At 38.8% G+C, this 26,130-nt stretch overlaps 2 protein-coding genes across 7 annotated transcripts; both read left to right on the forward strand.

The window, feature by feature from the left end:
- Positions 1 to 447: 447 nt before the first annotated feature.
- Positions 448 to 14,046, forward strand: LOC110492922 (troponin I, fast skeletal muscle). 3 transcript variants are annotated; one of them, XM_021567375.3, is made up of 7 exons: positions 448 to 627; positions 6,101 to 6,127; positions 6,596 to 6,638; positions 6,782 to 6,910; positions 7,083 to 7,172; positions 12,694 to 12,870; positions 13,005 to 13,319. In XM_021567375.3, exons 2-7 carry the CDS (start codon positions 6,120 to 6,122, stop codon positions 13,098 to 13,100), a joined length of 543 nt encoding a protein of 180 aa, XP_021423050.2. In that variant the 5' UTR covers positions 448 to 627; positions 6,101 to 6,119; the 3' UTR covers positions 13,101 to 13,319. The 3 variants fall into 3 exon arrangements, with proteins under 3 accessions (XP_021423050.2, XP_090060007.1, XP_021423051.2); XM_090203881.1 differs by lacking the exons at positions 12,694 to 12,870; positions 13,005 to 13,319 and adding exons at positions 13,808 to 13,823; positions 14,011 to 14,046 and having other exon boundaries at positions 527 to 627; XM_021567376.3 differs by having other exon boundaries at positions 547 to 627; positions 6,104 to 6,127.
- On the forward strand, positions 14,011 to 25,387 carry LOC110492964 (troponin I, fast skeletal muscle). Of its 4 annotated transcripts, none has more exons than XM_090203901.1 (7): positions 14,011 to 14,046; positions 20,036 to 20,072; positions 21,826 to 21,862; positions 22,025 to 22,153; positions 23,472 to 23,561; positions 23,677 to 23,850; positions 25,059 to 25,387. In XM_090203901.1, exons 2-7 carry the CDS (start codon positions 20,065 to 20,067, stop codon positions 25,143 to 25,145), a joined length of 525 nt encoding a protein of 174 aa, XP_090060027.1. In that variant the 5' UTR covers positions 14,011 to 14,046; positions 20,036 to 20,064; the 3' UTR covers positions 25,146 to 25,387. The 4 variants fall into 4 exon arrangements, with proteins under 4 accessions (XP_090060027.1, XP_021423053.1, XP_090060022.1 ...); XM_021567378.3 differs by lacking the exon at positions 14,011 to 14,046 and adding an exon at positions 14,769 to 14,870; XM_090203896.1 differs by lacking the exon at positions 14,011 to 14,046 and adding an exon at positions 14,821 to 15,010.
- The last annotated feature ends 743 nt before the right edge of the window (positions 25,388 to 26,130 follow it).

A 26,130-nucleotide genomic window follows, 5' to 3' on the forward strand; every position in this document is an offset into this window, starting at 1 on the left:
AAAACTTGAGTTTGTAGTAAAATAAATATCCGTAAGCCATCCTTGAAATCCTTGTCTATCTTACTTTTCTTTCAGTAAGAGATCCGAAAGTGACAGAACTGTCATCGGGTCCTTTGGGCGCCTCAGGAGGCACGGACATCAATCCCAGACACATGACGCCTCCGAGGTATGACCAGTTTAATAGTTTGTCATCCTTTTACAATATACAACATGGATGCCAGACAGTTGCACGTCTGGTGTTCTGAACATACTGCATGTGTGTGAATTACAGCATTCTCTATTAGTGTTGATGCCGAGTGGCCTTTAAAGTTCTACCCCTCTCTGCTTCTTATGGGTGATGGCATATGCTAAATAAAAGATAATGAAATAAGAACAACAATCTTGAAGGACGGGTTATTTATAATGGAGACGCTGGGGAGGGGAGCGAACAGGGAAACACTGTACTGTATTTCATGACCTTGTCAGCCCATTGGTTTGGTCTGTAATCCGCTTCCATAATGAGAATGTAGGATTATAGAGAGTGATCAGAGAATGCAATATATACCTTCTTAACACTTGACCTGCCTGCAGTCAGTCAGTCAGTTGGACATCCCTTAACAAGCCTGTGCCGCTCTCCTCAGTTCCAAGGTGAGAACCATCCAGTCTGTCTCTGTTCTGTGCTTCTACCTAGTTAGACACTATCCAGAGGAATAGTGTCTTAATTACTATATAGTAGCATGACGCCTTTGCGCCAACTTATTCATGAGTACTTGTAGTATTATAGTGATATGTCTGTTGGTTGAGGAAAAAAGATTTTAGCGTGTGAAATGCATTTGAATATGTGAAATGTTTGAGAATTGTATTGTGCATTGGAATTGTATTTGAATGTGATCACTCTTTTTTTATTGGCTATTAACATTGAGTGTTAGAGTGTCCAAGAGTGTTAGAATGTTTTGGAAATATTGATTTATTTCCTATAATCATAAATTAAGGTTTTTGGTCGTCGCTTCACATGGTAATGCTCTCTGTCTATTACATTTTATTCCTATTTAAACAAATGTAATATATTACACTAATACATATTTTCATAGTCGGCTGAATTGTAATAAAATTAACCATGTTCAAATGACTCAAATATAAATGATAAAATATTGACATCAGTGATTTAAAGAGCAAACATCAATTTCTTAATTACTTGGTTTATTTCAATACATTTGATATTTCAGTTTTGTACAGTATTTCTTGATTTATGTTGTTGATGGATCTTAATGTGTAACATTTCAATAGTAGTATTTGCATAAAGAAACGTTTCTCAGGTTCCAGTAGTGTATTAAATATGTTTTAGTGAGCAGACATCAACTGTATAATTATCCATGGGGTGGTAAATGATTGATATATGGACTGACGACTTGACATGCTGAAAGGGTACACCACCACAAGACATGAATCTGAAAGTGATCTACAAATGTTTTCCTTCCTGTCAACATATTTTGGAGATAACTAAACAGCCTGTTACAACATCGTAGACATCTCTGATACATCACCTAATTCGCCATATGAACATACACTGAGTGTACTAAACATTAGGAACACTTTCCTAATATTGAGTTGCGCCCACTTTTGCCCTCAGAACAGCCTCAATTTGTTGGGGGATGGACTTTACAAGGTGTTGAAAGCATTCCACAGGGATGTTGGCCCAAGTTGACTCCAATGATTCCCACAGTTGTATCAAGTTGGCTGGATGTCCTTTGGGTGGTGGACCATTTTTGATATACACAGGAAATTGTTGAGTGTGAAAAACCTAACAGTGGTGCAGTTCTTGACAAACTCAAACCGGTGCACCTGGCACCTACCACACCCCATTTCAAAGGCACTTAAATAGTTTGGCTTGCCCATTCACCCTCTGAATGGCACACATACACAATCCATGTCTCAAAAATCCTTCTTTAACCTGTCTCCACCCCCTCTACACTGATTGAAGTGGATTTAACAAGTGACATCAATAAGGGATCATTCCCTGGTCAGTCTATGTCATGGAAAGGTGTTCCTAATGTTTAGTACACCCAGTGTATAACCTAATTCACAATATTGGCTCCACTGCATTTTCGAGCGGGAAAAACGTCCTGCGTTTTGATTTTCGATATGACCAAAGCACTTGAGTTACTGTACTGGAATTCATGGGCATAGTGAGGTTATGTCTTTGTCAATAGATGACCTCATACCACGGCAAGTTGAACAGCTGACATGTCAGCACACAGCACACATATACCTCTATGCCTGTGTCATTGAGCTTATTGAAGCCGGAGTGATACTATTCCAATTTGAAAAGTACTGTGCAGCTCTGTGAAGTACCCGCTCTTCTGCAGGTCTGAAATGTACTGTCTAGGACTGTAGTTTTTGAGAACTCTACTCCTTTAAATAGCATTATGAGACATTCATGGCTCTGGTTTATTACACAGTAAACTAATCTGAATTTGAATCTGAACAATAATTACCCTCGAAAGAAAAAGAGATGCCTATAAACTTATTTTGACAATACATCTATTCAGTGTATGAAATCATGAAGAGTGGAGACAGTTGAGTTAGTGCACTGAACAGACCTGACAGAGCAGAAGCAGTTATTTATGGCCTAACGTGGCCTAACGTCTTGGTCATCTAAGGGATGTTCTAGAAGGCACCACCAGCTGTCGTGTTGGCTTACTGTGACCTCTCGGAGACAAGTCTGCCATAAAGTAGAGCCACTTAAGACAAGATCTAGGACCAATTTAGATCTCCTCCACTCAACTCAAGATAACGTTCCCATCTCCGGGGACACCCTGAGCCCAGACCAAAGATTGAGTCGGCTGAGTTTAAGGGATTCAGAATGTATTCTAATTACTTGTCTTCATTACAAACCCAAGCAAAGACGTCCATTGTAATTTCTGTCTGCATGGCCCCTGTTGGAAGTATGAGAGAGTGGGGACAATTATAAGAAGGGACAGACTCAATAACACAAATTAGAAAATCTAGAGTGTTGTTATTCGATGTGCTTGAATAAAGTGAAACTGTTTTGTATTGACCTGTCTAACATTCTCAATTTATCTAAACCTACAGTACCAGTCAAACTTTGGACACACCTACTCATTCCAGGGCTTTTCTTCATGCTTACTATTTTCTACATTGTAGAATAATAGTGAAGACATCAAAACTATGAAATAACACATATGGAAACAGAAAGTGTTTAGCAAATTAAAATATATTTGATATTTTAGATTTGTCAAAGTAGCCACTCTTTTTCGTTGATGACATCTTTGCACACTCTTGATAATCTCTAAACCAGCTTCATGAGATAGTCACCCGGAATTCATGTCAATTAACAGGTGTGCCTTGGAATGTCTTTCCTTCTTAATGCGTTTGAGCCAGTCAGTTGTTTGTGACAAGGTAGGGGTGGTATATAGAAGACAGCCATATTTGGTAAAAGACCAAGTCAATATTATGGGAAGAACAGCTAAAATAAGCAAAGAGAAACGTAGCCACCTTTTGCCTTGATGACAGCTTTGCATTCTCTCAACCAGCTTCATGAGGAATGCTTTTCCAGCAGTCTTGAAGGAGTTCCCACACATGCTGAACACATGTTGGCTGCATTTCCTTCACTCTGTGGTCCAACTCATCCCAAACCATCTCAACTGGGTTGAGATAGGGTGATTGTGGAGGCCAGGTCATCTGATGCAGCACTCCATCACTCTCCTTCTTGGTCAAATAGCCCTTACACAGCGTGAAGGGGTGTTTTGGGTCATTGTCCTGTTGATAAATAAATGATAGTCCCACTAAGCGCAAACCAGATGGGATGGTGTATCACTGCAGAATGCTGTGGTAGACATGCTGGTTAAATGTGCCTTGAATTGTAAATCAATTACTGACAGTGTCACCAGCAAAGTGACACGTTGGGAACCACAGATGTGGAGATCGTCCGTTCACCGACTCCGCTGCGTCTCACAAAGACAAAGGTGGTTGGAACCAAAAATCTCAAATTTAGACCAAAGGACAGATTTCCACAAGTCTAATCTCTATTGCTGGTGTTTCTTGGCCCAAGCAAGTCTCTTCTTCTTATTGGTTGGTGTCCTTTAGTCGTGGTTTCTTTCCAGCAATTCGACCATGAAGGCCTGATTCGCATTGTCGTCTATGGACAGTTGATGTTGATGTGTCTGTTACTTGAACTCCATGAAGCATTTATTTGGGCTGCAATCTGATGTGCAATTAACTCTAATGAACTTATCCTCTGCAGCAGAGGTTACTCTGGGTTTTCCTTTCCTGTGGCGGTCCTCATGAGAGCCAGTTTCATCATAGCGCTTGATGGTATTTGCGACTGCACTTGAAGAAACTTTCAAAGTTCTTGAAATGTTCCGGATTGACTGACCTTCATGTCTTAAAGTAATGATGGGCGTTCGTTTCTCTTTGCTTATTTCAAATCAAATCAAACTTTGTCACATGTGCCGAATACAAGAAGTGTAGACCTTACCGTGAAATGCTTACTTACACGCCCTAACCAACAGTGCAGTTCAAGAAGAGTTAATAAAATATTTACCAAATTAACTAAAGTAATAAAATATATAAAAAGTAACACAATAATATATCAATAAAAAGGCTATATACAGGGGGTACCGGTACCGGGTCAGTGTGAGGAGGTACAGGTTAGAGGTAATTTGTACATGTAGGAAGGAGTGAAGTGACTATGCATAGATAATAACAGCGAGTAGCAGCAGTGTACAAAACAAATGGAGGGGGGGTCAATGTAATAGTCCAGTGACCATTTGATTAATTGTTCAGCAGTCTTATGGCTTGGGGGTAGAAGCTGTTAAGGAGCATTTTGGTCCTAGACTTGGCGCTCCGGTACCGCTTGCCGTGCTGTAGCAGAGAAACAGTCCGTCACGACTGGCTTGGTGTGTTTGGACCATGATAGATCGTTGGTGATGTGGAGACCAAGGAACTTGAAACATTCTACCTGCTCTACTACAGCCCCGTTGATGTTAATGGGGTCCTGTTCCTGTAGTACACGATCAGCTTCTTCGTCTTGCTCACATTGAGGGAGAGGTTGTTGTCCTGGCACCACACTGCCAGTTTCCTGACCTCCTCCCTATAGGCTGTCTCATCGTAGTTGGTGATCAGGCCTACCAGTGTTGTGTCATCATCAAACTTAATGATGATGTTGGATTTGTGTCTGGCTACGCAGTCATAGGTGAACAGGGTGTACAGGAGGGGACTAAGTCCACACCCCTGAGAGGCCCCAGTGTTGAGGATCAGCGTGGCAGACATGTTGTTGCCTACCGTTTCCACCTGAGGGCAGCCCATCAGGAAGTCCACGATCCAGTTGTAGAGGGAGGTGTTTAGTCCTGTGGTCCTTAGCTTAGTGATGAGCTTCATGGGCACTATGGTGTTGAGCGCTGAGCTGTAGTCAATGAACAGCATTCTCACATAGGTGTTCATTTTTAGGGGCAGCAGGTAGCCTTGTGGTTAGAGTGTTGGACTAGTAACCGAAAGGTTGCAAGATTGGATCCCCGAGCTGGCAAGGTAAATGCAGTATCTGTCCTTCTACCCCTGAACAAGGCAGTTAACCCACTGTTACTAGGCCATGATTGAAAAATATAATTTGTTCTCAACTGACTTGCCTAGCTAAATAAATTGTCACAATACAACTGATTGGCTCAAATGCATTAATAAGAAATTCCACAAATGAACTTTTAAGAAGGCACACGTGCTAATTGAAATGTTTCCAGGTGCCTACCTCATGAAGCTGGTTGTGAGAATGCCAAGAGTGTGCAAAGCTGTCATCAAGGCAAAGGGTGGCTACTTTGAAGAATCTTTTTTTGGTTACTACATGATTCCATATGTGTTATATCCTAGTTTTGATGTATTCACTAGTATTCTACAATATAGGAAATAGTACAAATTAAGAACAACCCTGGAATGAGTATGTGTGTCCAAACTTTTGACAGGAACTGTATATAGTTGTATCAGTAATCGTATTGGTATAGTTTGTATTATTTTTATAGCTGATGGAGTATATACAAGTATTGTTGGTAAAATGTTGGCTGTTTTAAGTACACATTTCATAATAATGATTGTTTTTCATTTTTTGAAATAGAAGACACCAAACACTTAAGATGGCTGAGTAAGTATATGCCAATTCGTTTGCATGTTGTGTTTCAAATGGGTTGCTCACTCATTTTTACATGGCCTTATTTTCACTCTATCTGGGCTCGTAGTTGATCCCCCAAACCATTGTTTTATATCTTGTTTCCTTACAGAGAAAATTGGTTGTCACATTTTGCCATTGACTACAATGCATTATGAAAATGTGTATAAAGCAAGTTGGAAAACGCTCCAAACCAACTCATATTAAATCACAATCCCATTCTGAATCATCTCTGCACCAAATAAATGACAAATGTGTCCACTGTGCCGTAAATCCATGTTGGAATGATGCCTTTTATAGCAACAACAAAAGTATGAACGTATGGACAGTGGAACACTTTAAAAAATAAAATTGTGCAGAGACATCATTCAGAATTGGATTATTATTTAATATGAGTTGGTTTGGAGTGTTACTAAACCTGACTTTCTCTCCTTTGTCCAATAGCAAGAAAGGCAATGTGTCCTCAAGCCGTAAGCATACTCTGAAGGTGAGGAATCCCACTCAGCCCTTCCTTTAATGTTTTGTTTTTTATGTAATAAAACCTTTTTATAAAGTAGTAAAACAAAGGGAGATATTGGTCAATCGTGTTATCAACTGTCAAAATATAAGTTGTCATAAATTTGTCTCCAGAGTTGTATGCTGGCAGTTGCTAAGGATTTGCTCGAAGCTGAAGCATTAGAGAAAGTTAAAGAGCGGGAGAGATACATGGAGGAGAACTGCCCTCTTCTGGAGATTCCCCACTCCAAGGATGATTTGGTGGTATGATATTCAGATATTCACAGATATTATGAAAACATATCATACCTGCTTGATACAGTGTGCTGTATGAGCGGTGCTTCTATCAGGTTCATCTGTACCAAGGAGGTCAAGGCATAAAATTAGGTATTATATGCTGGTGGTAACATTTTTCTTTGTTGTATTCTTTCATTAGGACCTTTGCACAAAGATGTACGACAAAATTAATGTGATTGATGAGGAGAGATACAACTTAGAATACAAAGCAGTCATGGTTTGCAATGAGGTAAGCAACCCTCTTTTAATTGATTTATGTTTCAATATAAATACATTTACATTGCCTTCAAAGTATTCACACCCCAACAAACATTTTAACAGATTAAAATGGATTTAATTGTCATGTTTTGGTCTATGATCTAAACATAATACACTGTAATGTCAAAGTGGAAGAAAAATTCTAACATAACATTTTTTACAAATAAACATAAAAGACACTAATATATAATTAACATAAGTATACACACATTAGAATCACCTTTGGCAGCAATGACAGCTGTGAGTCTTTCTTTGTAAGTCTCTGAGAGCTTAGCAAACCTGGATTGTACAATATTAGCACATTATTATTATTTTTTTAATTCTTCAAGCTGTATCAAGTTGGTTGTTGATCATTGCTAGACAACCATTTTCAAGTCTTGCCATTTTAAGTCAAAACTGTTACTAGGCCATTCAGGAACATTCAAAGTTGTCTTAGTAAGGAACTCAAGTCATAATTTGGCCTTGTGGTTTAGCTTATTGTCTTGCTGAAAAGTGAATTTGTCTGTGTCTGTTGGAAAGGAGACTGAACCAGGTTTTCCTCTAGGGTTTTGCCTCTGGTTAGCTCTTTTCCATTTATTTTTTATGTAAAAAAAACTCCTTAGTACTTGCCAATGACAGGCATACCTATACATGATGCAGCCACCACCATGCTTGAAAATATGAAGAGTGCTACTCAATGAGATGTTGTGTTGGACCCCACCTTACAGTGGGGTTAAAAATGATTGACACCCTTGATAAAGATGAGCAATAATGACTGTATGAAATATATTAAAATATTGAGCTATATTCTAGTAAATATTCCCTGTTTTAGGTCAGTTAAGGTTGCAATTTCATTTTAATAATAGTAGAGAGAATGATTTAAGCTATTATTACTATCATCACATTCCCAGTGGGTCAGAAGTTTACATACACTCAATTAGTATTTGGTAGCATTGCCTTTAAATTGTTTCACTTGGGTCAAAGGTTTGGGTAGCCTTCCACAAGCTTTCCACAATAAGTTGGGTGAATTTTGGCCCATTCCTCCTGACAGAGCTGGTGAAACTGAGTCCGGTTTTTAGGCCTCCTTGCTCACACACGCTTTTTCAGTTCTGCCCACACATTTTCTATAGAACGAGGTCAGGGCTTTGTGATGGCCACTCCAATACCGTGACTTTGTTGTCCTTAAGTTTTGGAAGTATGCTTGGGATCACTGTCCATAAGGAAGACCCATTAGCAAAGAAGCTTTAACTTCCTGACTGATGTCTTGTGCTGTTGCTTCAAAATATCCACATGATTTTCCTCTCGCATGATGCCATCTATTTTGTGAAGTGCACCAGTCCCTACTGCAGCAAAGCACCCCCACAACATGATGCTGCCACCCCCGTGCTTCACGGTTGGGATGGTGTTCTTCACCTTGCAAGCATCCCCCTTTTTCCTCTAAACATAACAATGGTTATTATGGCCAAACAATTCTATTTTGTTTCATCAGAGCAGAGGACATTTCTCCAAAAGTACGATCTTTGTCCCCATGTGCATTGCAAACCATAGTCTGGCTTTTTTTTATGGCAGTTTTGGTGCAGTGGCTTCTTCCTTGCTGAGCGGCCTTTCAGGTTATGTCGATATATGACTCGTTTTACTGTTTATATTTTGATTATTTTGTACGTGTTTCCCCCAGCTTCTTCACAAGGTCCTTTGCTGTTGTTCTGGGATTTATTTGCCATTTTTGCACCAAAGTACGTTTATCTCTAGGAGACAGAATGCTCCTCCGTCCTGAGTGGTATGACGGCTGCTTGGTCCCATCGTGTTTATACTTGCATACTATTGTTTGTACAGATGAACGTGGTACCTTCAGGCAATTGGAAATTGCTCCCAATGATGAACCAGACTTGTGGAGGTCTACAATTTATTCTCTGGGGTCTTGGCTGATTTCTTTAGATTTATTTTCCCATGATGTCAAGAAAAGAGGCACTGAGTTTGAAGGTAGGCCTTGGAATACATCCACAACTCCAATTGACTAAAATTATGTCAATTAGCCTTTCAGAAGCTTCTAAAGCCATGCCATCATTTTCTGTCATTTTCCAAGCTGAACCAGGTTTTCCTCTAGGGTTTTGCCTCTGGTTAGCTCTTTTCCATTTATTTTTTATGTTAAAAAAACTCCTTAGTACTTGCCAATGACAGGCATACATACCAATATATGATGCAGCCACAGGCACAGTCAACTTAGTGTATGTAAACTTCTGACCCACTGGAATTGTGATACAGTGAATTATAGGTGAAATAATCTTTCTGTAAACAATTGTTGGAAAAATTACTTGTGTCATGCACAAAGTAGATCTTCTAACCGACTAGCCAAAACTATAGTTTGTTAGCAAGAAATGTGTGGAGTGGTTGACTCCTAAGTGTAACCTTCTGACTTCAAGTGTGTGTGTGTGTGTTTGTGTTTGTGTGTGTGTGTGTGTGTGTGTGTGTGTGTGTGTGTGTGTGTGTGTGTGTGTGTGTGTGTGTGTGTGTGTGTGTGTGTATATATATACAGTGGGGCAAAAAAGTATTTAGTTAGCCACCAATTGTGCAAGTTCTCCCACTTCAAAAGATGAGAGAGGCCTGTAATTTTTCATGGGTACACTTCAACTATGACAGACAAAATGAGGAAAAAAATCCAGAAAATCACATTGTAGGATTTGTAATGAATTTATTTGCAAATGATGGTGGAAGATAAGTATTTGATCACCTACAAACAAGCAAGATTTCGTTCTCTCACAGACCTGTAACTTCTTCTTTAAGAGGCTCCTCTGTCCTCCACTCGTTACCTGTATTAATGGCACCTGTTTGAACTTGTTATCAGTATAAAAGACACCTGTCCACAACCTCAAACAGTCACACTCCAAACTCCACTATGGCCAAGACCAAAGAGCTGTCAAAGGACACCAGAAACAAAATTGTAGACCTGCACCAGGCTGGGAAGACTGAATCTGCAATAGGTAAGCAGCTTGGTTTGAAGAAATCAACTGTGGGAGCAATTATTAGGAAATGGAAGACATACAAGACCACTGATAATCTCCCTCGATCTGGGGCTCCACGCAAGATCTCACCCCGTGGGGTCAAAATGATCACAAATCCCAGAACCACACGGGGGGACCTAGTGAATGACCTGCAGAGAGCTCGGACCAAAGTAACAAAGCCTACCATCAGTAAAACACTACACCGCCAGGAACTCAAATCCTGAGTTCAAATCCTGAGTGTCCCCCTGCTTGGAAAAATTACTTGTGGCATGCACAAAGTAGATGTTCTAACCGACTAGTACATGTCCAGGCCCGTCTGAAGTTTGCTAGAGAGCATTTGGATGATCCAGAAGAAGATTGGGAGAATGTCATATGGTCAGATGAAACCAAAATATAACTTTTTGGTCAAAACTCAACTCGTCGTGTTTGGAGGACAAAGAATGCTGAGTTGCATCCAAAGAACACCATACCTACTGGGAAGCATGGGGGTGGAAACAACATCATTCTTTGGTGCTGTTTTTCTGCAAATCGACCAGGACGACTGATCCGTGTAAAGAAAAGAATGAATGGGGCCATGTATCGTGAAATTTTGAGTGAAAACCTCCTTCCATCAGCAAGGGCATTGAAGATGAAACGTGGCTGGGTCTTTCAGCATGACAATGATCCCAAACACACCGCCCAGGCAACGAAGGAGTGGCTTCGTAAGAAGCATTTCAAGGTCCTGGAGTGGCCTAGCCAGTCTCCAGATCTCAACCCCATAGAAAATCTTTGAAGGGAGTTGAAAGTCCGTGTTGCCCAGCAACAGCCCCAAAACATCACTGCTCTAGAGGAGATCTGCATGGAGGAATGGGCCAAAATACCAGCAACAGTGTGTGAAAACCTTGTGAAGACTTACAGAAAACGTTTGACCTCTGTCATTGCCAACAAAGGGTATATAACAAAGTATTGAGATAAACTTTTGTTATTGACCAAATACTTATTTTCCACCATCATTTGCAAATAAATTCATAAAAAATCCTACAATGTGATTTTCTGGATTTTTTTTCTCATTTTGTCTGTCATAGTTGAAGTGTACCTATGATGAAAATTACAGGCCTCTCTTATCTTTTTAAGTGGGAGAACTTGCACAATTGGCGGCTGACTAAATACTTTTTTGCCCCACTGTATATATGAGTCTACAAAACATTAGGAACACCTTCCTAGTATTGCATCCCCTTTTGCCCTCAGAAAAGTCTCAATTCATCTGGCCATGGACTCTACAAGGTGTCGAAAGCGTTCCACAGGGATGCTGGCAGATGTTGACTACAATGCTTCCCACAGTTGTGCCAAGTTGGCTGGATGTCCTTTGGGGGTTGGACCATCCTTGATACACATGGGAAATTGTTAAGCATGAAAAACCTGCCAGTGTTGCAGTTCTTTACACACTCAAACCGGAGCGCCTGGCATCAACTACCATAGCCCGTTCAAAGGCACTTACATGTTGTCTCTTGTCTCTCAAGGCTTGTCTCTCAAGGCTTAAAAATATTTTTTTTGTCCTGTCTCCTCCCCGTCATCTACACTCCTTGCATGTACTGTGTATACTGTATATACAGTAACAGTCAAAAGTTTGGACACACCTACTCATTCAAGGTTTTTTCTTTATTTTGACAATTTCCTACATTGCATAATAATATTGAAGACATCAAAACCATGAAATAACACATGGAATCATGTAGTAATATAAAAAGTGTTAAACAATTTTAATTATATTTTAGTCTTCTAAGTAGCCACCCTTAGCCTAGAAAAGTCAGTTAAGAACAAATTCTTATCTTCAATGACGGCCTAGGAACAGTGGGTTAACTGCCTTGTTAAGGGGCAGAACAACAGAGTTTTACCTTGTCAGCTCAGGGATTTGATCTGCAACCTTTCATTTACTAGTCCAACGCTCCAACCACCAGCCTTGATGACAACTTTGCACACTCTTGGCATTCTCTCAACCAGCTTCACCTGGAATGCTTTTCCAACAGTTTCGAAGTAGTTCTCACATATGCTGAGCACTTGTTGGCTGCTTTTCCTTCACTCTGTGGGCCTACTCATCCCAAACCATCTTAATTAGGTTGAGGTCGGGTGATTGTGGAGGCCAGATCATCTGATGCAGAACTCCATCTATTTCCTTCTTGGTCAAATAGCCCTTACACAGCCTGGAGGTGTGTTGGGTCATTCTCCTGTTGAAAAATAAATTATAGTTGCACTAAGCTCAAACCAGATGGGATGGCATATCACTGCAGAAAGCAGTCATCACGACAAACGGTGGCTACTTTGAAGAACCTGAAATATAAAATATATTGGTTACTACATAATTTCATATGTGTTATTTCATAGTTTTGATGTCTGAACTATTATTCTACAATGTAGAAAATAGTGAAAATAAAGACAAACCCTGCAATGAGTAGGTGTGTCCAAACTTTGCATATGTTTCCTCCGTTGAGCCCTCCTGAATCACTGATTTTCCTGTATAAAAATTCCACCCACCAGGTTATAGACCTAAACATAAAAATCATTGACATGAGGGGCAAGTTCAAGAAGCCAGCCCTGAAGAAAGTGCGTATGTCTGCTGATGCTATGCTCCAGGCTCTGCTGGGCTCCAAGCACAAGGTGACCATGGATCTGAGATCCAACCTGAAACAAGTGAAGAAAGACGAGAAGAAAGAGGTGAGTATCTGTCCATTAGGCTAACACAATATATTACAGAGATATCGCATCGGGAGACATTGTCAATGTTGAATGAACTTTAGGCCTTAACATTCCACCCCTTCAATGTCTTCTCACCCTTTCTATCATCACAGGATAAGGATTTGCGTGACGTTGGTGACTGGCGTAAGAACATTGACGACAAGGCTGGCATGGACGGCAGGAAGAAGATGTTTCAGGGAGATTCTTAGATCATTGGGATGTGTTCGTGTGATGTGGTTGACTACTGTCCTGTAATGTCTAGTTGTCAACCACATACTGATATGAATTACTACTAATATCATAACTATGTAATACATCTTTGTTTCTTTTGAAGACAGAAACAAGATGTGTGTAATTGTTTGACAGTTGGTTTACTGTAGTAGAGGTAAAAGTGGACAACTTTTCTAATAAATTGCATTTGAAGGAAATCTTTCTTAGTTTGTGTTATTTATATTTTGTCATGCTGATACACTAAGAGAACTAAAATGCTATATCTCGGAACCACTATCATGTACTATTACAGTATAGGGTGGACCCTTGGTAATGTTCTACACTAGAGTGCTGAGCTGCCCATCTCTCTTTCAAACATGCAAACCACTGCTATAGTTGATACTCATCTCAATTGAGTCTAAATGGAGCGACATGTAACAAGTTTCTAGAGGTTTTGAAATCAATGCTTTCTGCCATGTTATATAACTGTATATGGATTGTTATTCATTTACTGTTGGATTAAAGATCACTTCCGAAGACAAGTTAAGTAAAATCATGAGGTTTGGTTTTAGAGATTTTGTATGTATTTTAAGAGTTTAAAATTTTGGGCACAGCTTTTTTCTGTTGCATTCTGTACCAGTTTTTACTTTTTGAGGTCTTTGTAGTCTTTGTAATACCTAATTATGTTGTTGTTTTTTACCACTAGGGCAACTGAAAATAAGGTGAGTTTCTTTATTCATTATTATTTTTTGTTGCATCACAAAGTTATCAAGTATATTAGTAGTCCAGTGTTGAATTGTTTTAAAAGTAACACATTGACTAAGCAATTTTATGTTTTCAAAATCAGAGTTAAATTGTTTCAAATGATCTTTCCCGTCTACGTTGCCATTTACTGTAATTTCTCAACAGAAACAGTCACTTAAACATCAGATGGAGTCTTCAGTGGTAAGTGTCTATATATTGAGGATATTTATTTATTCTCCAACCATCACATCTCCCACCATCTCACCATCATCATTTGGGGCGGCAGGTAGCCTAGTGGTTAGAACTTTGAGCCAGATCAAATCCCTGAGCTGACACTGTATAAACCTGTTGTTCTGCCCCTGGACAAGGCAGTTAACACACTGTTCTTATGCCATCATTGTAAATAACAATGTGTTCTTAATTGACTTGCCTAGTTAAACAAAGGTTAAATCAATTTTTAAAAATCACATAAACATGTTTTACATTTAGCAGACGCTGTTATCCAGAGCGATTACAGGAGCAATTAGCGTTAAGTGCTCAAGGGAACATTTTTATCTCACCTAGTCAGCTCGAGGATTCAACCCAACAACCTTGTAGTTACTGGCCCAATGCTCTTAACCGTTAGGCTGCCCGCCACTCTGTATTATATTATATTCTCAGAAGGAGTTGTTTAATATTAGGCCAATGCTGATCACTTCATCAAGATTGTACAAAGATGTAGAGTTGAACTATCCGATCTGCACTGTAATTTTGTAACTCATCAAAGCTTAAATAAATAAGCAATAAAACTAGAATAACAATCTTGAAGGGTTGGTTATTTATATGCATGGAGGTTAGGTTGTGGCTAGAGTTTCAGCAGCTTGCTGAACCATTGGTCTGGAGTGGGACTCCGTTCCAATTTCATAAAGAGAAATGCAGAGTTTTGCTGACCCATCATAGAAACCCATTAAAACCCCCAGAGCATTTCAGTTGCCTGTCCCAGTCCCAAGCGTGCGTCCTGCTTGATCGCCAGCTCTCTCTAATAGGTGAGAACCTCTCACCTGTCTATCCTGACTCTGTCTGCTCTCTGTTCTCGGCTTGATAGTATTTCAGCAACTCCACCAGCTCTCCCGTTCTGGATTAACACTACTTTTTCTATTTGGAAACCCTGCAATCAGCTGCACACGTGAGATCAGACCATGTGTCTCTCTATGTGGAAAATGATGCTATGATGTTTTTGTTTTTTAATTGAAAGGTGGCATGACTGCAATAGCTATGTATTTTATATTGAGCATGTCCTATTAGTATTCCACATTTACCATGTGTGGAGGGCATTAAGAAGTATTGACCCTAACAAGCAAATTGCTCTTCCTAACATATGCAGCATTATACACTCCATAAATAATTAAAATGTGTAAGCACATTTTTAAAAATGTGTCTCTTACTTTCCAGCATTTTGGATTTGAGGTACAATGTTTCATTTGAGGGTATTTTCATAAATACATATTTTATAATTTAGAAATAAAAGCACTTTATGTATCTAGTCCCCCCCAACTGAATACGTAGGTTTTTTTCATAAGTATTTGAACAAATTCACTTACAGTGTATTAAAGTAGTTAAAAGTTTAGTATTTGGTCCCATATTCCGAGCATGCAATGAAGCTTGTTTCTCTATAACCTTTTTGGATATATTTGCAGTTTGTTTTGGTTGTGTTTCAGATTATGTTTTGCCCAATAGGATTATTGTAAATTAGAATAGAATAGATGTTTCTGAACACTTCTATATTAATGTTGATGCTACCACGAATATGGATAATCATGAATAAATAATGAATAATGATGAGTGAGAAAGTTAAAGGGAACAAAGATTATACCCACCCAAAAATACTAACCTGTAACCGTTATCAATAACCAAGAAATGTAGCATGTTTTTAACTTTCTCAATCATCATTATTCATTATTAATTTATGATTATCTGTAATCATGGTAGCATCCACACTAATGTAGAAGTGTTCAGAAACAACTTATGTTGTTAAAAGTGACAATAAAAGTTACTCCAAAATGCATTTATATTGGGCACAACGAAATCCAAAACTCAACCAAACAAACTTCAAATGCATCCAAAAAGTTTGTAGAGTCACAGTCTTGATGTAGACATTGTGTCCTGGGAATACATGACCAAATAATAAACGTTGACTACATTTAATACACTATAAGTGAATTTCTCCAAATACTTATGACACCTTCAAATGGGGGGGACTAGACACATTCATTTCTATGAAAATAAAAGTTGATATTCTGTACTTTCACCTCAAAAAACATATTATCAAAAACCATAATGCCTGAGTATAGAGCCTAATGAAAAGTGTCACCTTCACTCGCCAGACAAATACGTAGGGGAGTGTATATTATTTAAACCTGGAATACATGTAGAAAAACGAAATCAAACAGGGGGAAAAAACTGCTGGGTAAAACATCTCATTTAATAGGTTTGTTTGAGTTCCATATGCTCTGGAATATAGTGTTACATGTATCATATTCTTTCCAATTTTGTGACTGACGTGACCGGAATCCGATTCCAATTCTGGAGAACATCGCTGTCTGATGAAGTGTAGCTAATTCTTGGGGACATTGCCAGCTATTTGATATATGAACTGTTGACATTCGGAAACCAGACTCCTACACAAGCAATTTGTTTAGAAAGCTACAGTGCCTTCAGAAAGTATTCATACCCCTTGACTTTTTCCATGTTTTGTTGTGTTACAGCCTGCATTTAAAATGGATTACATGTAGATTTTGTGTCACTGGTTTACCACACCCATAATGTGAAAGTGGAATTATGTTTTTCATTTTCATATTTTTATTAATTGAAAATAAAAAGCTGAAATGTCATTAAGGATTCAACCACATTGTTGTGGCAAGCCTATATACAGTATGTTCAGAAGTAAAAATGCGCTTATCAAGTCACATAATAAGTTGCATGGACTCACTCTGTGTGAAACCTTAGAGTTTAACATTATTTTTGATTGACTACCTCGTCTCTGTACCCCCACACAAACAGTTATCTGTAAGGTGCTTCAGTCACGTAGTGAATTTCCAACACATATACTCCGTGCGCGGAGTTCCACATCTTTATTTGTGTGAAACTTACAAAACAAAAGGAAACAAACAACGAACCGTAACGTCAGAGGTGCTACATGCACTAACTCAAAACAATAAAGAATAAACTATACGTGCCGTTCTGTAGAGCTCAGAGGCATCAACACAAAAACAAGATCCTACAACAAATAGGTGGGAAAAGGCTGCCTATGTATGATCCCCAATCAGAGACAACGATAAACAGCTGCCTCTGATTGGGAACCATACCAGGCCAACATTGAAATAAAACACCTAGATAGGAACACCCCCCCCCCCCCCCCCCCCCCTAGTCACACCCCGACCTAACCAAAATAGAGAATAAAAAGGCTCTCTATGGTCAGGGCGTGACACAAACAATGTGAATCCTCCTATGTCCCTCTTCAAAGGGTGTGGGAAAACGACCTCGGCATGGAATTTGATTAGAGGTATGGCTTGAGATCTGTAAAAAGATCCACTACTCACTTACTAGTCCCAATATTAATAGAAACTAACTCCAAATTCATTCAAGTTGTATTTTACTCCTGTTTAGTTAAATCGTATGTTCCCAGACACTTCACCAAATTGCCTGAAATGTAATGCCGAGAAAGGAACTTTTTTGGCAGTGCAATAAACAAATGGATTTCTGGCATACAGCTACTCAGACAGATGAATTAAATACGGAATGGTACAATCCCCAAGCCTTTACCTTGTTAATTACATGCTTGATTCAGACAAGATAAGGTTGCTGATAAGTATTTTACTTTGCAAAGAAACATATTCTTGTGTGTTGGAAGAATTACATCCCACCAACTGAACATTGACATTTGTGTATCTTCAAAGAGGCTTACAGAAGTGTATGTGTTCCCTAAAAGCCTATGTAAATTGTTGGGATGCAATAACGTGGTATACCTTATGCAATAATGTGGTATACTTAATTATAATATGTAATACATAACTGTAATATTATAGAAGAATTTGGGAAAAAAATGTGCAGTATGTGAATTTAACATGATGAACAGGAATGACGTTTACTCTCACGGGTGGTCGATAAAATCTATCGGAAAGCCATGCCCTTAATTAAGGACAATAGCGGGGAACATACACTATAAAAAAAATGCTGGGTTAAAACCAACCAAATTTGGGCTATTTGGTAAACCAGCACTGGGTAAATATTGGACAGAAATAACCCAACATGTTGGGTTGTTGAAATTACCCAAACACGGGTTAATTTTACCATTGGTTGGGTATTTTTTACTTTCATGCTGCGTCAACCTAGCAGCTGTTTTTTTTAACGGAATCTTTAGGTTATTTTCAAAAGAGGCGTAGCTTATTAATAGAACAAATCTCTTAAAAAGTGTCAAAATCCTGAGACCCAGCAAGTACCCCTATTTCAAAATGTATCTACATTTGTAGTACTTGTTTTGATACAGTATTATGAAATTATATCTGCTGCTATCTACTGCTAAGTTGTAATACTTAGGCCTAGATTCAAATCAGATCCAGCATTAACCAGAGACCTAAGACGACAACATAGCAAGGCAGCAACACATGACAACACAGCATGGTAGCAACACAACATGACAACAACATGGTAGCAACATAACATGGTAGCAGCACAAAACATGGTACAAACATTATTGGGCACAGACAACAGCACAAAGGGCAAGAAGGTAGAGACAAAAATACATCACGCAAAGCAGCCACAACTGTCAGTAAGAGTTTCCATTATTGAGTCTTTGAGTGAAGAGATTGAGATAAAACTGTCCAGTTTGAGTGCTTGTTGCAGCTCGTTCCAGTCGCTAGCTGCCGCCAACTGAAAAGACAAGCGACCCAGGGGTGTGTGTGCTTTGGGGACCTTTAACAGAATGTGACTGGCATAACTTGTGTTGTATGTGGAGGATGAGGGCTGCAGTAGATAACCCAGATAGGGTAGAGTGAGGCCTAAGTGTGTTTTATAAATAAGCATCAACCAGTGGGTCTTGTGACGGATATACAGAGATGACCAGTTTACAGAGGAGTATAGACTGCAGTGATGTGTCCTATAAGGAGGATTGGTGGCAAATCTGATGGCCGAATGGTAAAGAACATCTAAATGCTCGAGAGCACCCTTAACTGCCGATCTATAAATTGTGTCTCTGTAATCTTGCATGGGTAGGATGGTCATCTGAATCAGGGTTAGTTTGTCAGATGGGGTGAAAGAGGAGTGATTACAATAGAGGAAACCACGTCTAGATTTAACTTTAACTTGCACATTTGCTATGTGCTGAGAGAAGGTCAGTGTACCATATAGCCATACTCCCAAGTACTTGTATGAGGTGACTACCTCAAGCTCTAAACCCTCAGAAGTAGTAATCACACCGGTGGGGAGAGGGCATTCTTCTTTCTTGTTCAGAACAAGGTTAAGGGTAGAAAAACTTTTTGGGGCACTAAGAAAGCTTTGTTGTAGAGCATTTTACACAAAATCCTAGGAGGGACCAGCTGAATATAAGACTGTATCATCTGTATATAAATGGATGAGAGAGCTTCCTACTGCCTGAGCTATGTTGTTGATGTAAATTGAGAAGAGCGTGTGGCCTGGGATTGAGCCTTGGTGTACTCCCTTGGTGACAGGCAGACAGCAGATTTTCTGCAGGCTTTATACACTGCACTCTTTGAGAAAGGTAGTTGGCAAACCAGGTCAAAGACACCAATAATCCTTAGCCGGCCCACACGAATGGAATGGTCTTCAGTATCAAACATTTTGGCCAAGTCAATAAAAATAGAAGCACAACTTTTCTTAGACTCAAGAGCAATTGTGACATCATTGAGGACCTTTAAGGCTGGAGTGACACATCCATAACCTGAAGGGAAACCAGATTGCATACCAGAGAAAATACTATAAAACATCAAGAAAGCCAGTCAGTTGATTATTGACAAGTTTTTCCAACACTTTTGATAAACATGTCATTCATTGAAGTCAATTATTTTTGGTCAAAGATTGCTATTGGTATTCAAATACAATTTGAATAAAGAAAAGGTTGTCAACAGTGCAAAATTATTTGCAAGTGAAATGTATATTCTGTGAGTTTTTTACATTGTTGTATTGTTTGCTTCAGACCCCTTTGGAAAGTTACAAGAGTCCAAGATGTCTGAGTAAGTTCCAATATGTTTTTATGATCAGTATACAGTTGTAGTCGGAAGTTTACATACACCTTAGCCAAATACATTTAAACTCAGTTTTTCTCAAGTCCTGACATTTAATCCTAATACAAATTCCATGTTTTAGGTCAGTTAGGACCACCGCTTTATTTTAAGAATGTGAAATGTCAGAATAATTTTAGAGAATGATTTATTTAAGTTTTTATTTATTTCATCACATTCCCAGTGTGTCAGAAGTTTAATAAAATCACTTAGTATTTGGTAGCATTGCCTTTAAATTGTTTAACTTGGGTCAAATGTTTTGGGGATCCTTCCACAAGCTTCCCACAATAAGTTGGGTAATATTTGACCCATTCCTCCTGACAGAGCTGGTGTAACTGAGTCAGGTTTCTAGGCCTCCTTGCTCGCACACGCTTTTTCAGTTCTGCCCACACATTTTCTAAAGGACTGAGGTCAGGGCTTTGTGAGTCCCTCCTGCAGCAAAGCACCTCCACAAAATGATAAGACCCCCCCTTGCTTCACGGTTGGGTTGGTGTTCTTCGGCTTACAATCCTCCCCCTTTTTCCTCCAAACATAATGATGGTAATTTTGGCCAAACAATTCTATTTTTGTTTCATCAGACCAGAGGACATTTCTCCAATAAGTACGATCTTTGTCCCCATGTGCAGTTGCAAACCGTAGTCTGGCTTTTTTAGGTCATTTTTGGAGCAGTGGCTTCTTCCTTGCTGTGCGGCCTTTCAGGTTATGTTGATGTAGAACTCATTTTACTGTGGATATAGATACATTTGAACCTGTTTCCTCCAGCATCTTTACAAGGTCCTTTGCTGTTAATATGCGATTGCTTTGCACTTTTCGCACCAAAGTACATTCTTCTCTAGGAGGTAGAAGTGTCTCCTTCCTGAGCGGTATGAAGGCTGCTTGGTCCCTTGGTGTTTATACTTGTGTACTATTGTTTGTACAGATGAATGTGGTACCTTCAGGTGTTTGTAAATTGTTCCCAAGGATGAACCAGACTTGTGGAGGTCTACAATTGTTTTTCTTAGATCTTGGCTGATTTCTTTAGATTTTCCCATGACGTCAAGCAAAGAGGCACTGAGTTTGAAGGTAGGCCTTGAAAGACATCCACAGCTACACCTCCAATTGACTCAAATGATGTAATTTAGCCTATCAGAAGCTTCTAAAGCCATAACATAATTTTCTGGAATTTTCCAAGCTGTTTAAAGGCACATTCAACTTAGTGTACGTGAACTTCTGACCCACTGAAATTGGGATATAAGTGAAATAATCTTTTTGTAAACAATTGTTGGAAAAATGACTTGTCTCATGCACAAAGTAGATGTCCTAACCGACTTGCCAAAACTATAGTTTGTTAACAAGACATTTATGGTGTGGTTGACCAACTAGTTTTAATGACTCCAACCTAAGTGTATGTACATTTTCAACTTCAACTGTATATTTTATGCCCTGTTTGAATTATATTAACATCACCTTTATATTGTTGTTCATCTGTGTAATATCCTCCTATTAGAGGAGAGATGCTCAATGTGGAAACGGAAATATAGTATTCACTCTATTATGATATCATCTTCAGGATCTTGGGCATCCATGGAAATCAAAAAATTACCTTTTTTTATTAATGGTTAGAAATGTATCTTGACCTCCCCAGTGCCCCATGTCAAAACATGATATGTGTCAGAAATGTATACCTTTCTGGAAAATTCACACATCTTTTCATGAACTATTTTAGGAAAAAAATGTCATCGAGTCGCAAGCATCATCTGAAGGTAAATGGTTACTAGTAACATTGAATTGTTATTTTTGGAATGAAACCTAATCGTGAGCAAAATATATTATATTATTATATTTATAAAAGTCTCTGTGTGTTGTGTATTCCCCTGTTAACCATAATCCAGTTGTGTCACTATTCATGCTTCTCTCTCCTCCAGAGCGTGATGCTCCAGATTGCTAAGGACTTGCTGGAGGCAGAGGCCATAGAGGCAGTGGAAGAGAAAAAAAGGTACATGGATGAGACCTGCCCCGCATTGGACCTGCCTGGGTCGTTGGTGGAACTGCAGGTACAGCATCACCAATAGTTGAAATCACCCGTGTTTAACATAGCTTCACAGAGCAGTGCTTAAACAGCCATTCATAACGGTCCAATGCAGGCATCATTTATGGGTAATAATTTAGTACCTTACTGTGATTGTTTTCAAATACAATGGTCAAAAGGAAACAAAAATAGCTTCTTAGCAAAGAGCAATTTCTCAAGCAAGAATTTTGCGAGAACTGCCTTGGAGTGGTCTGAGTGGGGAGGGGAAAACTGAAAACTAGCTTTCATTGGCAGAGAGGTTTGGAACCCTCTTATCGGTCTGTTAATTAATGTAATATATCAGGCCAAAACTCCATCCCACCAAAACAGGATGAAATTTAATAAGGTCTTATACTTAAGGATTAACCTCCTTTTTTTCCAATTTTCGCCTAAAATGACATACCCACATCTAACTGTGTGTAGCTCAGGCCCTGAAGCAAGGATATACATATTATTGGTACCATTTGAAAGGAAAACCTTTGAAGTTTATGGAAATGTGAAAGGAATGTAGTAGAATATAACGCAATAGATCTGGTAAAAGATAATACAAAGAAAAAAACTCAGTTCTTTTGTATTTTTTTATACAATCATCTTTGAAAAGCAATAGAAAGGCCATAATGTACTATTCCAGCCCAGGTGCAATTTAGATTTTGGGCACTAGATGGCATCAGTGTATATGCAAGGTTTTAGACTAATTCAATGAACCATTGCATTTCTGTTAAAAATGTTGTATCAAGACTGCCCAAATGTGCCTAATATGTTTATTAATAACTTTTCATTTTCAAAATGTTGCACTCTCCTCAAACAATAGCATGGTGTTCCTTCACTGTAATAGCTACTGTAAATTGGACAGTGCAGTTAGAATAACAAGAATTTAAGCTTCCTGCCAATATCAGATACGTCTATGCCCTGGGAAATGTTCTTGTTACTTACAACCTCATGCTAATCGCATTAGCCTTCATTAGCTCAACCGTCCCGAGGAGAGGACGCCGATCCCAAAGAAGTTTTAAAGGGAATTATCATAATTTTCACAGTTTTATTCCGACCTCATAGTGTGGAAATATACACTGAGTGTACAAAACATTAGGAACACTTGCTCTTTCCATGACAGACTGACCAGGTGAATGCTAGGATTCCTTATTGATGTCACTTATTAAATCCACTTCAATCAGTGTAGATGAAGTAAATCATGTTTTGACTGCACTGGGTCTTTAAACTGGATTTTCAATCTACGCTATCAGGAAATTCACTGTAACCCTACAGTACAGTTGTTGAAGGTTCCTTTTGTTGATAACCAACTGCAGGAAATGTGCAAGACAATCCATCACCAGCTTGATAAAGTGGATGAGGAGAGATACGACCTGGCAGGCAAAGTGGGCAAGTGTGACAAAGAGGTATTGTCATCCAGTTGAGGTCGATTCCCTTTGTTGATTTTCTCTCTTGTTTAGATTGAAAACCTGAACATAAAAGAGCATATCTTGCATTTTTCCTGATCTTCTCTCTTAACAGATTGATGATTTGAGGATTAAAGTGGTTGAGATCCAGGGCATTAAGAAGCCAGCTCTGAAGAAAGTGCGTATGTCTGCTGATGCTATGCTCCAGGCTTTGTTGGGCTCCAAGCACAAGGTGACCATGGATCTGAGATCGAATCTGAAACAAGTGAAGAAGGAAGTCAAAGAGGATGTGAGTAACATGGAGGCATAATAATGTTCAAAAATATATATGTACTATGGATTGATATCAGTGCATAGCCGTCGGAAGATGTTTTGAGTTGGGGGGGTACGTCTATCATTTTATTTGTGTATGGTGGCATAGAGTAGAGCAGAAGTGTTTCTAGAATTTTCACACATGGGGTCTAAGGAATCCAGACTTTTAGTAAGGTCCATGGAAAATATGGCATTTTAAAAACGTATTTCATGCAATTCTACATAATTTTACATGTGGAGACATTACCAGAGTATTTTTTAATACCACACATAATGATCACATGGACAGGGTTCTGACACTGACAAACTAAGATCAATTGAAACGCCCTAGCCTTGAATGCAAACAATAGCCTTGGCCAGCGAAAAGAGTGGAGACACACAGACTGTACAATATGAGGAGGAATTTATAGTCCTCAAAAGCTTTGACTACCAGTGATGAAGAGACTGAATACACGCCTCACCAGCGATGGCAGATGCGGTCGTGCCAATAGCCTATCTCTCATAGATACTTTGTAAAACAATGCTGTTCATTCAATATTGCAAAGTTGATAACATACAGTATTTAGTAGCTTAATTATAGGTAATACTTGTGCAGCCTGACTTCTCTTTTCAGCAGTAGCAGTTTGATTCCCAAACTGTTTTTCCTGTGATTGTATTTCAAAATATTGCGAGAGGCCAGGATATTTTAGCTGCTGTTCACTCAAAAATCAGCTGCTGGATAATTGTGCTGTCCAAATTGTAGCAGGATTCCTGACCGTATGCGCTTGTGATTACACACAATCCACAGCTAAAGAAGCTATTGAGTGTCTCTGGCTAAATTATGCTCTCTGGTGTAGTAATTGCATGATATGATTATATTTCTGTACAGACAGGAGTAGTTCTATAATTTTGGTTAACTGTATTTCATTTATCAGAGGGTGCTGCAGAAACTCCAGCACCCTTACTTACCGAGGCTATGTATCAGTGCCAATATACAGTACATTACATTTGTAGTCAATAATTTTACTCATATCCAATTATTTTGGCACAAATATCACTTCATATTGACTAATATCATCCTATGTATTTATTTTCCTTTTATAAACCCCTTAAAGCTCAAAACATATAATTTCCTTGATCTAAACAAATAGCTTATAGTCACTCTTGGCCTGATGTCTCTGCTGTAACACCCACTCTCCATTAAAGGACAAAGACACAGTTGGTGACTGGCGTAAGAACATTGACGACAAGGCCGGCATGGACGGCAGGAAGAAGATGTTTGAGGCCGCATAAACGCTATGGCAAGACCATTTCCCCCTGCTTTTCTCTGTGTCTTAATAAATCAGTTGGTAGCCATGGCCGTCTTTTGTGTTGGATATATAAGGTGGTATTGTGGTTAAGTCTCAGGTGGATTTGTATCAATTTCACTGCTTCCTTTTTGTCTGTATACCCCCGACCCAGGTAATTACCTCACAGCAACTTGAACACATTTTGAAAGGCACTTATTGTATATGAAATAAATATTTCAACACTTACAACTGGAATAGCAGTTTTATTTTGCTTGCACGTCTTCATAATGTGTGAGTTTAAAAAACGAAAACTACTTATGCAGTAGTCTACTTGATTTGGGTAGGATTAGTATACTATTCAATGTTATTCAATAGAAGATAATGGGCATGAAAAGCTAGGTGTAAAAAAACAAACAAAATAACTAAAGGACTTTAAACCTAGGACTTGATTTATTGAAACATATCACACACACCAAAAGGCATATTCTCTGTGCATGTACTCTTTTGCTCTCATGTTATACATATTAATTTCATGAATGAATCATTGCATAACTTTTTAAATAGTATAACAATAAAATATTTATATATATTAACCAAAACCACAAGATGTCAGTGGAACACCTGTTCCTCTTGCCTCCCCTCTCCCATCTCTCTCTCGCTCTCCCTCTGCCCCTGTCTCTCTCTCTCTCTGTGTCAATCTGCTGACCTAGTGAACTTGAGGTAATTACGACTCCTATAACTGGTATGGCATATTTTTATTGTGTGAGCATGTTGTGCATTAAAACTGATAGAAACATATTTAAGGTAGGATTTAATCAATTGTTGATGTTTTATCAGTACTAACACTAAACTACAACACTCATTTGATATAAGGAATGAAGAATGAACATAGACTAACATGTTCTAACACATTTTATGAATGTCTTAATTAACTGTTTACAATCTATCATTTGTAAACATTTATAAACTTTTATAAGCAGAAATAGCAT

This window comes from Oncorhynchus mykiss, chromosome 2, assembly GCF_057628025.1.
Source record: "Oncorhynchus mykiss isolate SJ-2025 chromosome 2, ASM5762802v1, whole genome shotgun sequence".
NCBI classification, from domain to species: domain Eukaryota; kingdom Metazoa; phylum Chordata; class Actinopteri; order Salmoniformes; family Salmonidae; genus Oncorhynchus; species Oncorhynchus mykiss.